Genomic DNA, 13506 nt, shown 5'->3' on the forward strand with positions numbered 1-13506 from the left:
TACAACTTTTTATGATATGAGCTTAGAGGAAAAGTATTATTTCCCACAATCTGAACTCGATGAAAGCCATTTTATCTACATTCTACATGGTCCTTTATTTTGTAATTTACACCCTCACCCGGAGCAGTTAAAATTATTAAAAAAAAAACAAGTTTAGCTGAATATAGCCTTGGCATTAAGTTCTCACTCTGAACAAAATGTTCCCAGCGCCCCAAAACACTGTGTCAGCTGCTGGGGAGCAGGGGTAGGGCAACATGGTAACGACGCAAGGAATCATCACACAGCCTCTGCTCCTTGTGGGAGAAACACAGTTCATGAAAACTGACACACCCTCAAAGCAAAAGTCTAATAGAAGATGGGCGCTGTCCTGCGGATTAATTGATAAGGACACAGACACTGAGGGCCAGGAGTTGTGAGGGGGGCGAGCTCAGTAGGAAGGAGGTGGACCCTGAACGAGACCGTGCCTGGCAAGAGAAGCAGGGTTATTAACACAGGGACCCACGGCTAGCCTGACACATCAAGGCTACTAAGGGAGGGGTCTTCAGTTGGGCTGTGTTGTGGACCCTCTGGTGATGCCCAGGGACTCCTTCCCAGAATACAGTTTGTAACTGCATCAAATACATATGCAGCACTGCAAAGGAAAACAACTCTATTGAAACAGTCCTCAAAATATTTTTAAAGAAGTAATTTGTGATACGGTGCTTCTTTATTAATGCATTAAATATATGCTCCTTTATTAACACCTTAAATAACAAGCTCTAGTAGTAGCTACTGTCAGTTCAAAGTAGTGATGAGTGTAAGTAATAATTACAATTGTTACATGATATGAAAATATCTGATTTCTACTGGTGGCAAAGTCACAAGTACTGCTAATATTACTGTGGTTTGTTACCTACGTTCTCAAAAGAATAATATACTAATTTTCAGTTATGTTTAGTGAAATAAAGTTTTAATATTTTTCCATCCAAGGACATGGAGGCTCCGAATTCCACGCCAGACCCCGAGGGCCTTGCAGGTTCACAACTGCTACACGACAGATTTGGTTCACTAGAACCCCAGTAACCTGCCAGGGAGAAGGGCCTAGAAAGGGCGCTGCAATAAATTAGCGCAAAGCCCGCATTATTCAGTTTTCTTTTTAGATAAATGCAGTTGTATTACTTCCCGCTTAGGGGCATTGTAGGTAATAAATTGAATGGGTTTCTTAGAGAAATCTCCTTTAAAAAATAAAAAGTTAAAAAATAAAGTTATTTAAATTAGCCCAAGGTCTAACTGTGTCTGGGAATCTTTTTACATTATAATGTTCTAGCCAATTTTAGAAAACAGAATTCTCCATCCTAACCTCTGTCCCCATCGGCAGTCCAGATACACAGTGCTCCCTTCTGAAGGTACACAGTCCCTGCCCCCCTCCCTCCACCAGAAAGCAAAAAAATAAAAGGAATTTTGTGTCACCTTCTAAGATTCTACTGTCAAAGAAGTCTACAGTTACTGCCAATGAAGTATAAAGACCACTATAAAATAAGACCCTACCGTCTTCAAACCATTCTCAACCCCATCATTCACACACACCCCCTCTCCCTCTCATCCCAGTAAGTGCACACCCACAGCCTGGCCACTTTCCCTCCTAAACCTCTGATCAGTCCCGTACTTTTCACGCCCCACCACACCCTTGACTGGTTACCCCCTTCGACCCCCCCCCCTTCATTCCACCTCCACACTGCCACCAGAGCAGTCGTTCTAAAATGCAGATCTGACCAAGTCACTCTTCTGTTAAAACCCACTGAGATGGCTGCTGGCCAAGAGGCAGAACAGAAACCTTGGGAGGCAGCTCTGCCTGTCAACGCTCAGTCACATTTATCAATACTAGCGCTGTCACCTGTGGCAACAGAAGGAACAGTGCTATCACGTGCCTCGCAGGATAGCGGCAGTTTGCCCATAATGCAGGCGACACTGCTCCTAGCGAGTAAAACGGGCCCTCAGAAAACGGCTGGGCTTGTTACTGCCACCACCTCTACAGGAGAAGTCGGCGCTCCAGAAGCAGCACCTTCCCCCCGCCGACACCCACTCTTCACCCAGCCTCCCCAAATGCCTTGCAGTTTCCCTGCTGCTGCCTCAGCTGTGTGCACCTGGACAAGGGCCAGTCACTCCCCCTGGAATGCCTTCCCAGCCCACTCCGTATCCTGCGCCCTCACGCCCTCTAGGAAACCTCTGACGGGTCCTTCTGCCTCCCTACCGCCTCTCCTCCCGTTGACTACTTCCCCTTCACCTCATCTGGGGAGCACTTGGTGTCTGATAGGGACACAGTAAGGAATCTGTTCCCATGTCCCTTGCAGTACAGTAAGCCTGGGCTCCAGGGTGGACAAGCCTTGGTCAAATCTCAGCCCACCATGTCTTTAAGATATTAACTTCTGAGCCTCAGTTTCTCAACTGCACGATGGTTTCAACCTAGCTGGGCTGTCAGGAGGGGTCAACGCATACCGCATGCAGAGAATTTTTGCACAAACGCGGGAGTGGTACCTGGCACCAGGGCACTGCACTACAGGATAATTATTCCTTCTCTTATTATTGTTACCACAATAATGTGAATTCCTTTGGGGCAGAGACCAAGCATTCTTATCAGAGTCTTCAGCACCTGCCTAATGCAATGCAGGACATACAGCACCACCGCTCAGTGTTTCTTAAAATGAACTCAGGTGTAAGAACACCCTGTACTTGTTTGTCTTTAGCAAGAAGGTAAAAATATTAAGTCATGATTGAAGAGTGCACCTTAATTATCTGTTAACCTGAATTAAGAAAAGCAGAAATGACAGACAGTAAAGATGAAAAGCAAATGCAACCTGACCAGGAAAACTTATAAAGATCTAGGAAATACAGTAACTTTTTAATGGAATGTAAACCATGGCCAAGATCCTAAAACAAGATGTAACAGGAAAGTACATTTCTCTGGGCTTTCAAAAGAAATAGGATTTGTTACAGTCTCCTAACAGGCAGACACCCGGTGAGATCCGATGCGTCCACACACTTCTTGTCTGTGGGCGAAGAAAGGTTCCATGAATCCCTGTACTGGCCCAGATGCAAACTGTCCACAGTGAGCCTGCTAACCATAAGAGCATTTTTATTCTGTCACAGGCCATTTGCAACAGACTGAAAGCCTTCCCCTCTGCCTGCCAGGCTTGGGATGGTTTGCAAGCACTCATTTCACAATGCCTGTTCTCTTTTGAAGCATCATCAAGGCTCCTGGGCCAGTTTAGACCCGACTTAAGTGAAGGGGCTGCCCAATGGCAGGCAAGTTCCCCAGAAGGTCTCATTAGCCATTATTATTCCTATTGCTAACTGGAATAAGTGAACATGACCCCCAAACAGGCATTTTGGCTCCAAAAAGCAATGGCTAATTCTACTCATGGCCCGCCTTTAAATTAAATTTTAAGGTATTCAATGTACAATGCTATCAGGTAAATTTGAGGACTGGTGAGACTGATAAGGATTAGGTCTCCAAAGAGAATTTAAGAGTAATAAGGCTAAAGTTTATGTCACTGAACGTGAGTGAATAACAGCTAGTACCGAGTGCAGTTGAGAGGGCACGAAGTGGAAGCAGAGGTGAAGTGACTCACCTGCTCTCCCTCCAGTTACTCATCCACAAGCCACCTGTCTGTCTGTCAGTCTGTCGGTGTCACTCAGTCTCCAGCACTGCTCTCTCATGATCTGGCTCTTTTTCCTTCTCATCTCTGGATCTCTTCCCTGCCAACCCCCATCCCCACTCTGCCCCTGTCCCAGCCCCCACCCTTTCCTTCCCTCTTATCTTGACTTCTTGCCTTTGTCTCCCAGTCTGTCTGTATCTCTCCCCTCTGTCTGTCTTCTCTATCACCACCACCCAACATACAGTATAACAAAGTATCAAAGGTGTGGATTAAGAAAGAAGGATTTGAGGGCTTCCCTGGTGGCGCAGTGGTTAAGAATCCGCCTGCCAATGCAGGGGGCACGGGTTCGAGCCCTGGTCCGGGAAGAGCCCACATGCTGTGGAGCAACTAAGCCCGTGCGCCACAACTACTGAGCCTGCGCTCTAGAGCCCGCGAGCCACAACTACTGAGCCTGCGTGCCACAACTACTGAAGCCCACGCGCCTAGAGCCCGTGTTCCACAACAAGAGAAGCCACCGCAATGAGAAGCCCACACACCGCAACGAAGAGTAGCCCCCGCTCGCCGCAACTAGAGAAAGCCCGCGCACAGCAATGAAGACCCACCGCAGCCATAAATGAATGAATGAATGAAAAAGAAAGAACGATTTGAAAACCAATTTCAGAGAATAACAACTGTCATTATCCGAGGACGAAGTTAGTCTCGCAAAAGTCAGTAACTAGCAAGCTATTCTTCCAAATGGTTTAGGCAAGAAAACAAGACTGACCATAAGTGATAAATGTTAAAGATGGGCGATGAGTACAAGGAAGTTCATTATGCTGTCTGCTTTTGTTACAGGTTTAAAAGTTTTCCACTAAAAAAAAGTAAAAAACAAAACAAGGGTTTCCCTGGTGGCGCAGTGGTTGAGAGTCCGCCTGCCGATGCAGGGGACGCAGGTTCGTGGCCCGGTCCGGGAAGATCCCACATGCCGCGGAGCGGCGGGGCCCGTGAGCCATGGCCGCTGAGCCTGCGCGTCCGGAGCCTGTGCTCCGCAACGGGAGAGGCCACAACAGTGAGAGGTCCGCATACTGCAAAAACAAAACAAAACAAAACAAAACACAACTAACCTAAGAATTTATTTTATAAGTCATTCTTCTGGGTGTTTAATTATGATTCACCATTACAGAGGAAAAGTTAAATCCTTCCAATGTCTCATCTGATCTTCAGTTCTTGTTATACATATTTTTGGTTTTACTTTTTTCCAGTTTTATTGAGATACAATTGACATACAACATTGTATGGGTTTAAGGTGTACAACATAATGATTTGATATATGTATATATTGTGAAATGACCACCACAAGAAATTTAGTTAACATCCATCACCATACATAGTTACAAATTACTTTCCTTGTGATGAGAACTTTTAAGTTTAAGATCTACTCTCTTAGCCATTTTCAAATAAACAGTACCGTACTGTTAACTATAGTCATCATGTTATACAATGTTATGGATTTTAAAAACCTACCCATCAATAATTTTTCCTGTTTCTATTTCAGACCAGTGATTACACTGGCAAAATTACTATTTGATTTTGCAATAAAGGTAATAAGTAGTATGAAATTTTCAGTTTTCGTATGTTTGGAGCTGTGGAAATACTGCCTCTAGAGAGAAGAAATAAGATGCCAACCATGAACCAATGGGATTTTTCTTCCACAATTAAAATATTCACCATGGGAATAAGAAAGGGTCAGAGGACTTCCCTGGTAGCGCAGTGGTTAAGAATCCTCCTGCCTATGCAGGGGACACAGGTTCGAGCCCTGGTCCGGGAAGATCCCACATGCCGCGGAGCAACTAAGCCCATGCGCCACAACTACTGAGCCTGTGCTCTAGAGCCCACGAGCCACAGCTACTGAAGCCCGTGCGCCTAGAGCCCGTGCTCCACAACAAGAGAAGCCTGCGCACCGCAACAAAGAGTAGCCCCCACTCACCGCAACTAGAGAAAGCCCACATGCTGCAATGAAGACCCAACGCAGCCAAAAAATAAATAAATTTATTTAAAAAAAAAAGCGTCAGAGGAAGGGAAGATACTTTCCCTTAAAACCAAGGACAGGGAGTATTAATTATATGCATCAAAGCAAACTTGGAAACAAATTGTTTTCTTAACAACAAGAAAAACTATGGGTGGGTTTAGCTCTATTCTACCATCACACTTCAGCCATTAGAGAAATTGGCAATGCCAACAGTTTAGACTGTGAAATATTTACTTAAAATGACAACAGTTAACATTTGCAAACATCTTGCTCTGTGCTAAACAATTTAAATGAAATCTCTCATGTGAATCTCCCAACTCAAGAAGGTAGGGACTACTCTGAGCCTTATTTTAAAAATGAGAACACCAGGCTCAGAGAGCAATGTGCCCATGGTCACCAGCATCTGGGCCCCGGCTGGCATCTGAGCCCAGGCGGGCTGGCTCCAGAGCTGCGCGCTTCACGTGAGAATGGGACCTTGGCAATATTCTGGCCATAACACTGTCTTGATTTAAGGACATCTCAAAAGAACCTCACATCAGTATAAATACATACGTTTAGCACTTCATTGGTCTCAACACTTTCCCCTGAATCATCTCCTAGATCCTCAAAACAATCCTTGAAGGTGGGCTGGACAGAATGTTTGTTCTCTCGGTCTTTAGAGGTAAGAAAACAGAAAAGCTGAGAGATGAAAACTGGGATCGCCTGACTCCAAATTCAAAAGTATTTCCAACCAAAGTGAACTGGGGCCCTTCTTCCTCCTCTTCTCTAGAAACCTCATAGCGTTGGTATGAGAATGAAGTGAGGATGTCTATGAAGTGCTTGGTGCCAAAGAACTGTCACATCATAAATGCTCAACAATTTCAACGTAACCCCAAATGAAAAGGACTGACTGGCTTTCTATTTGGTTACAGAAAGAGCTTCAGATTTTCTTTGTTACTAAACAAGGGAAGTATCTGATGACCTCAGAAGAGAGTATTTAGAAAGAGAGCTTAAGCTTCTCTGAGGCATAAGTTCTAAAAGTGTATCTGCGTGGCTGGCGCCACATAAAGCATTCACCAGAAAGTTAACTGCTGAAAAGAAGCGTTTAAAAGTGGGCCCTTAAAATAAATTTTGAAAGTTCAGGAAGAGTTCACTTCACAGACATTAGTTTTTGATTCCACAGTACAGAACTAGCATGCCCATGTACAACATTCATGCACAATATATGCAAACACAAATACATGAATAAATAAAAGTAAACTGGAAAAAAAGAGAATTCAATTGGCTAATGTTCATGTTTTCTTTCACACCTCTAGGAGAGGGAAGAAGTAATCAGAAAATTCCGTGCTTGAAGTAAACCTAAGCTTGTAAAGCAAAATGTGGTCGTGGTGAATAGTTACTGCTATAAACATATACTTTCACAAAGTTGGAGCACAAAATTTAAATGCTATAAATGCTTATATATGCATAAAATGTTTCTAGAAGGACACACAAGAAACTCAAGTGAGGCTGCTGGGTAGGGAAACTGGATAAAGGACAGAATTTTCTTTTCACTCTCCTATTTAGAATTTTTTATGATGTACAGCTATTTTAATATACATCTACTGCTAAAGGTAATCATTTTTATCAGTATTAGGCTTCTAGAAGAGAAAAAAAGAATATCCTTGTTTCAGGCTTTAGAGTGTTTCTGAAGATACCATTTTAACATCCACAGAGAGTTCCAAAGGATATAAACAGTCACAGCTGGTAAAGCATATACTGGCTAAAACTGGGCTCTTTGGAGCCAGACAGCAAGGGTTCAAATCCCAGCACCACCACGTGCTAGCTCTGTGACCTTAGACATGTTTCCTAACTTTCAGATGCCTCAGCTTCCTCATCTATAAAATGGAAGTAACCAAAGGGCCATCATGAGAAATAAGCAAATTAAATCATACAGAATGCTGAAACAGTGCTTGGAACACAGTAAGCATGTAATAATTGTTGCTTTGACAGCTAGGCCCAAGTAGCAACAGATGCGTGATCAAGTTGCATTTATGGCTGAACTTTCTCTGATAGAATGGAAAACTTGACCATATTCAATTTTCTCCGTGACTTGGGATGCCTGGGTCCCTAGTGCATGTCAATTAAACACTGACTGATTGATTGAGGATGTCAGTAAAAACAAAAAGCCTGGATTACTTATCCAGATGTTGGCAAGTGTTTTTCCCAAGCGACTAATAGCACATCCAGTCTTTAAGAAACGATCACTGAGGTTTGTTAAATTCTCTCAACTACAAAACAGTAATTCCGTTTACTTTCTCCGATTAACCATAACAATGAAAGAAGGAAAACTCAGTCACAAAAAAGAATTCCTAGAGTGATACCTTCCTAGATGAAGCCTTAATGCAAGGCAGTCTGCTGTAATCAGGATTTTTTTTTTTTTTTTTTTGAGACTTGACCGTCAACATTATTTCAAGACATGCTGGAATAAGCATTGGGTTTTGTCTCCCCTCCCCCAAAACAATAATTAGACCAGCCAGGTAAGAACTAAATCTCCTGTTTACTCCCAGGAAAACAAAACAATGTCACAGCATCGCTGTGACCTAACCTTTCTTCCATCACTGCAGTTACAAAAGCCCATTCATCTACTCTGCCTTAAGTATCCATCTGCAAAATGGAGATGGTAATGCCTAACACTAACTCGTTACAGATGTAAATGAGAATGTGTCCAGAATTTTGAGCAACTTGGAAAGTAAGCAACATATTAACTGAAGATGATTTTGGCTGCTCAGATGCCAACTTTTAGGGACAAATAAACCATCTTCCCCTCTAAACGCTAGATTTTGTGAGCCCACTCCATCTGGATGCATCTTCTCCAAGGGACTAACCTTGGGCTAACAATATACACATCTCATGGCAAGAGGGGCACCTGTATCACTGGAGTTTATGGTTTGAGCTGCACATGTATGTGACTTCAGGCAGACCCTCAAGTCAAAAAGTTGGAAAGAAAAGAAAACTAGGTTAGACGATTAACAAGGCCTCCGTTTACTTCGCCTTCATTTTAAAAAGGAAAACATTAAAACTTCATGGCACTACGGCAGCAGAAATTCTACTTGTTCTAAAATGAGCTTTACACTTCTATTCCTATTTCAAGTCCTGAATGAAAATGACAAACAAATGCAAGCAGGATTACATCTCTGAAGTACAATTAGCCTTTCTGCTGAAAGCAAGCAGTCTGGGATGACCAGTCCCCAAATCAGATAAATTTCACATTCACCCTGAAGCTACAAAATGAGGTCCACTCATCATACTCAATTGGCGCTTTTTTTTTTTTTCAGTTGTCACCTTACTAAGACAGAAAACAAAGACAAATAAACAGGAAAGAAAAAAATGGGATTAGAGAAGAAAAGGAGAGTAGAATGGAAAGAGGGCGAAAGTGAACCGCTCCGGGCTCTGAGGCTTTACCGAAGGAACTTAACAGGAGGTTATCCTCCTCCCTCCCAAGTACCCTGGACTCATTCAAAATACCTTCTTAAAATGCGGTGTAACTTTTTTTTTCGCCCTGCAAAAGTGAGAGAATTCCTAAGACCTCTTCGTGGTCCGTAGATAAGGGTGGGGAGGGGGGGGAGTAGGAAGATCACTTGAAATTCTGTATCCATAAATGGTAGAGCCGTGTGCTCTTTGTACACGAGACTTAATGAAAATCATATGTTTCACAAACATGGGTTGACCTTTTTGACACATAATTCCTAATTAACGGTGGAAATTCCACAACGTGGGCTCACAAGGCCGTTCAGGCCTGTAGAGTTTGCTTTCCCCAACTTTCGGGCAGAGCCCCGCAGCCCGGGGCCCGCGACTTCGCCCTCCCGACATGGGCTCTGCCGCGGTGAGTGCGCGGGGGCCGGAGCCCCGCACCCTCCCGGCTCGCGGCAGCGCCCAGGGGCGGGCGAGGGAAAGAAAAAGAAAGAGAAAGAGTGAGAAAGAGAAAGGGCGAGAAAGGGAGAGGGAGGGAGAGGGAGGGAGAGGAAGAGGAGGGAACGCGCGCGGGCGGGCGGGCGAGGCCTAGGAAGGCCCGGCGGTGGACACGCGGCCGCCTAGACCCAGTCCCGGCGACGGCCCCGCGCTTACCTTCCAGGTAACAGCTGGAGGAGGACGAGAGCCCCTTCTTGGATTTGCAGCCCACCAACTTCAAGCAAATTTCCAACATTTTCGCGTGCCGGCGGCGTCGAGGCCGGCGCCCTGGGCTGGCTCCGCGGCGCGGCTCAAGCCCGGCTCTCCCGGCTGGCCCCGCCTGCCCTCCCGGGCCCCCGCGGCCCCGCCATGCCGCCTCCCCGCCGCCCCGCGCGCCCGCCCGTGGCCGCGGCCGCGTCTCGGTCTCCGCTCCGGACGCGCCTGTTAACAAAGGGCCAGGAGCCCGGCCCGCGAGGCCCGCCCCCGCCGCCTTAACCCTCTCCGCGCCGCGCCGCGCCCGGACCCAGAGCTTCCCGGCGTTCTCAAGGCCTAGGCCGGCCCTGGACCGTTACCGCGGTCCGAAACCGAGGTCCCGCCAATTTCTAGGTTAAGGAAAGAGAGGGTGGTTATTTTAAGCGCGGCATTCACGGGTTCTCAACGTTGGGAAGTGCGGTCCTAACACCCCAAGAAAGACACCGACAACTACGGCCGTTGGGGAGGGCAGGCCTGCATCTCTGTGGCAGGAGGTGCCCCCAACCTGCACCACTTAAGGCCAAGTGAGTTCCACTGGGCACGGTGCCCTGGCGAACCCAATGTCCCTAGACTGTTGGTGAATAATGCAAATTCCTCTGGAATTATCAATTCTGGTCTCATTTATACTCAGTGAGCTTACTGTGATTCAGGCTAACTCAATGGGTGTCTGAGGAATGAATAATCAGAGCTGCAACCACATTACAGCTACACAAGTTTGCAACACATCTGTCAAATCGCACATCCAGACTAGGAGACAAAAGAGATGGGCAAGTTCAAATTCAAACATAACTTCTGATAATTTGTAAAGGGAGCTTAGTCTCCACAATGAGATCTCATCAGGGTCATGGCCTGTGTCCCTTCTTTAAGAAGCCTCATGTTCTTCAACAGAGAAGTCTTCCCTTGTTTGGTGTGTGCCACGGGGGGCCATTGTTTAAAGTCCATTTCATTGCTGTACTTGGCTCAAATCTTTTTATAACTAATGATAAGACAATATCATAAAATATAACAACATAATAAACAACAGTAATCACAATAATGTGTTCCTTGGCACAAAACTGGAAATCCAGATCAGTGGGAAACCATGTGGAATCCAATCATATCAAATAATTTAATAAAAATCAGATAGGGACTTCCTTGGTGGCGCAGTGGTTAAGAATCCACCTGCCGGGATTCCCTGGTGGCGCAGTGGTTGAGAGTCCGCCTGCCAATGCAGGGGACATAGGTTCAAGCCCCGGTCCAGGAAGATTCCACATGCCACAGAGCAACTAAGCCTGTGGACCACAACTACTGAAGCCTGCACACCTAGAGCCCGTGGTCTGCAACAGGAGAAGCCACCGCAAAGAGAAGCCCGTGCACCTCAACGAAGAGTAGCCCCCGCTCACCGCAACTAGAGAAAGCCCGCTGGCAGCAACGAAGACCCAATGCAGCCAAAAATAAATAAGTAAATAAAATCAGATAAATTTCAGTAACTATAGGAAAGTGAAGTTATCTAAACAGTGTTAGATAACTAAATTGCAATAGGGAGAAAAATGAAGTTAGTACACATCTTAGAGCACATGAATACTAAGAGCTGACATATACTGAGATCTTACTATGAGTCAGATTCTTGTGAGAAGCACCCTCTGTTCATTACCACATTGCATTTGCACAACTGTCCTGTGAGGAAAACAGAATTATTATCTGATTCTTCAGGTAAAAATCTGAAGTTTAGAGAAGTCAAGCACCTCGCCCAAAGTCCTATGGCTGGAAACAGGCAGAGCTGGACTCAACCCAGGTCTACCTAGCTCCAAGGATCAGGCTCCTAACCAGTGGATTATGCAGCCCCTTCCCTCCAAGAATAAATTCCAAGTAAATTAAAGCTTTGGATATCTGTATCTTTGGTTAAATAACTAAGGTTGTCATATGTTTCAGAAGCAGCCTTGGTCAAGAGACCCCAGCTACGGTGATCAGCTCTAGAGGCAAAGCTGGACTCGTTCGTGGTCTAGCCTAACCTGCAGTGACAAAAACCTGGGTATCTTCAGTACACCAGGAATGGCTAAGTAACAAGATCTTCACTCAGGTCTGCCAAAACTAGTACAGGACAGTTCAAGATTGGACTGGATGTGACTAGTGTATATCACAGGGTTTCTCAGCCAGGGTGTCATTAACTTTTTAGAGATGTCCTGTCAGATTCTGATGCATGTACAAAATGTGTTTCTACTGCAAGTAAGGGACCTATGGTTTGTGTTGTAGTACCAGGTCAGGCCTCATAGGCACCTAAGAAGACACAGCAGTTCCCATCGCCTGGAGACACAGGGCTACAGGGCCACCAGGTGACAAGTGACTGTGGATGCTATCTAGATTCTGGGAGACACTATCATTCTGCTAGAGAGCGTGTTTGTAATGATAGCCAATTTGTTTAGTGTTACTTGAAACTTTCAACCTCCAGTGTAATGCCAAAAATAAAACCCCAAAGGGTGCCACCAGTACAAACAAGCTGAAAACTACTGTGTTGGTGCCAGTTTAGAAAGTTAAAGGTCTTTGGACCAGACTATAATAAAGTCTGTCATTATATAGCATTTAAGATTTAATGGGCTGTATTCAAATAGGCACCTTAATGCAAAGGATTATATGTTAATGGACATTTTTGCAATTCTAACCATATCCTTGAATTCTATCAATTAATACAGGCCCAGGTATTTGTTTGCATGTGCTGTACTTTATATTAGGATGTAAGTTTATTTTAAAAAGCTAATGACTGTTACTAATATTCTACTCGAGTCTAAAATGACCATATCCCTTTGGGGACTTCCCTGGTGGTCCAATGGGTAAGACTCTGCGCTGCCATTGCAAGGGGGCCCAGGTTTGATCCCTGGTCGGGGAACTAGATCCCGCATGCATGCCGCAACTAAGAAGTCCGCATGCTGCAACTAAATAGATGCCGCATGCCGCAGTGAAGGTCAGGCGCAGCCTAAATAAATAAATAAATAATCAAATCAAATAAAATGACTTTATCCCTTTAAAAACTCTTAAAATGAGTAATGCTTATAAACTGTGTCCAAATCTTTTAAAACTTAGTTATAAAACCATACATGAACAGGTCTGGCAAAACACTCTGAATTACCAGCAACGAATATTGAAAACATCGTCAAGCTGCACAGCACCAAATTAAACCAGTACTTTTAAATTAAAATTAAAATTTAATTAAATTTAAAATTAAATTTAAAATTTAATTAAATTAAATTAAACCAGCTCTTTCCAGATCTGGCTTTTGATGCTCTTTGAAGCTTATTCACAAGATACAAAAACCATTCTGTTACAAGCAAATAAGAGAGCTTCAATCTCCTGACTAGAATGAAGAAAGGCCTGAGAAGGATTCCCTCTAAGCAACCTTAAACCTAAAAGCCATTAACTTAAAGAAGAAAAAAAAAAAAAAAGGAAAACAAACAAAGAAATTAAAAAGACTGTGAACTAACGTGTTTGCTACATTACATTCAGTTTGGGAAAGGAATAAACTTTTAATATGTGCCTAATATGTGCCAGGGACAAGCCTCCCCAAAACCCTACGAATTTTGTGTAGTTTAACTTCATTTCACAGGTAAGGAAACAGGGGGGTAAGCAGCGATCGGGACAGGTAAGTATTCTGTCCAGGTTCACACACCTAGAAGTAGTAAGGTCTAAAGCCCTTGAACTTTCCAAAATGGACATAATTTGCAATTTACG

General features: G+C 44.4%; 1 protein-coding gene across 3 annotated transcripts in view; it reads right to left on the bottom strand.

The window, feature by feature from the left end:
- ABL1 (ABL proto-oncogene 1, non-receptor tyrosine kinase) overlaps positions 1-13506 on the bottom strand; it is a 133255-nt gene that overhangs the window by 34627 nt on the left and 85122 nt on the right. The window contains exon 1 of one of the 3 annotated variants that reach the window (XM_030838548.2): positions 9730-9896. The exons of the other annotated variants lie outside the window; for them this stretch is intronic. Within the exon in view, the coding sequence (XP_030694408.1) occupies positions 9730-9808 (79 nt within the window). The 5' untranslated portion in view covers positions 9809-9896. Of the gene's footprint in view, positions 1-9729; positions 9897-13506 lie in introns of those variants that run through there. 3 annotated transcript variants of the gene reach the window in all.

Source organism: Globicephala melas, chromosome 6 (assembly GCF_963455315.2).
Source record: "Globicephala melas chromosome 6, mGloMel1.2, whole genome shotgun sequence".
Taxonomy (NCBI): domain Eukaryota; kingdom Metazoa; phylum Chordata; class Mammalia; order Artiodactyla; family Delphinidae; genus Globicephala; species Globicephala melas.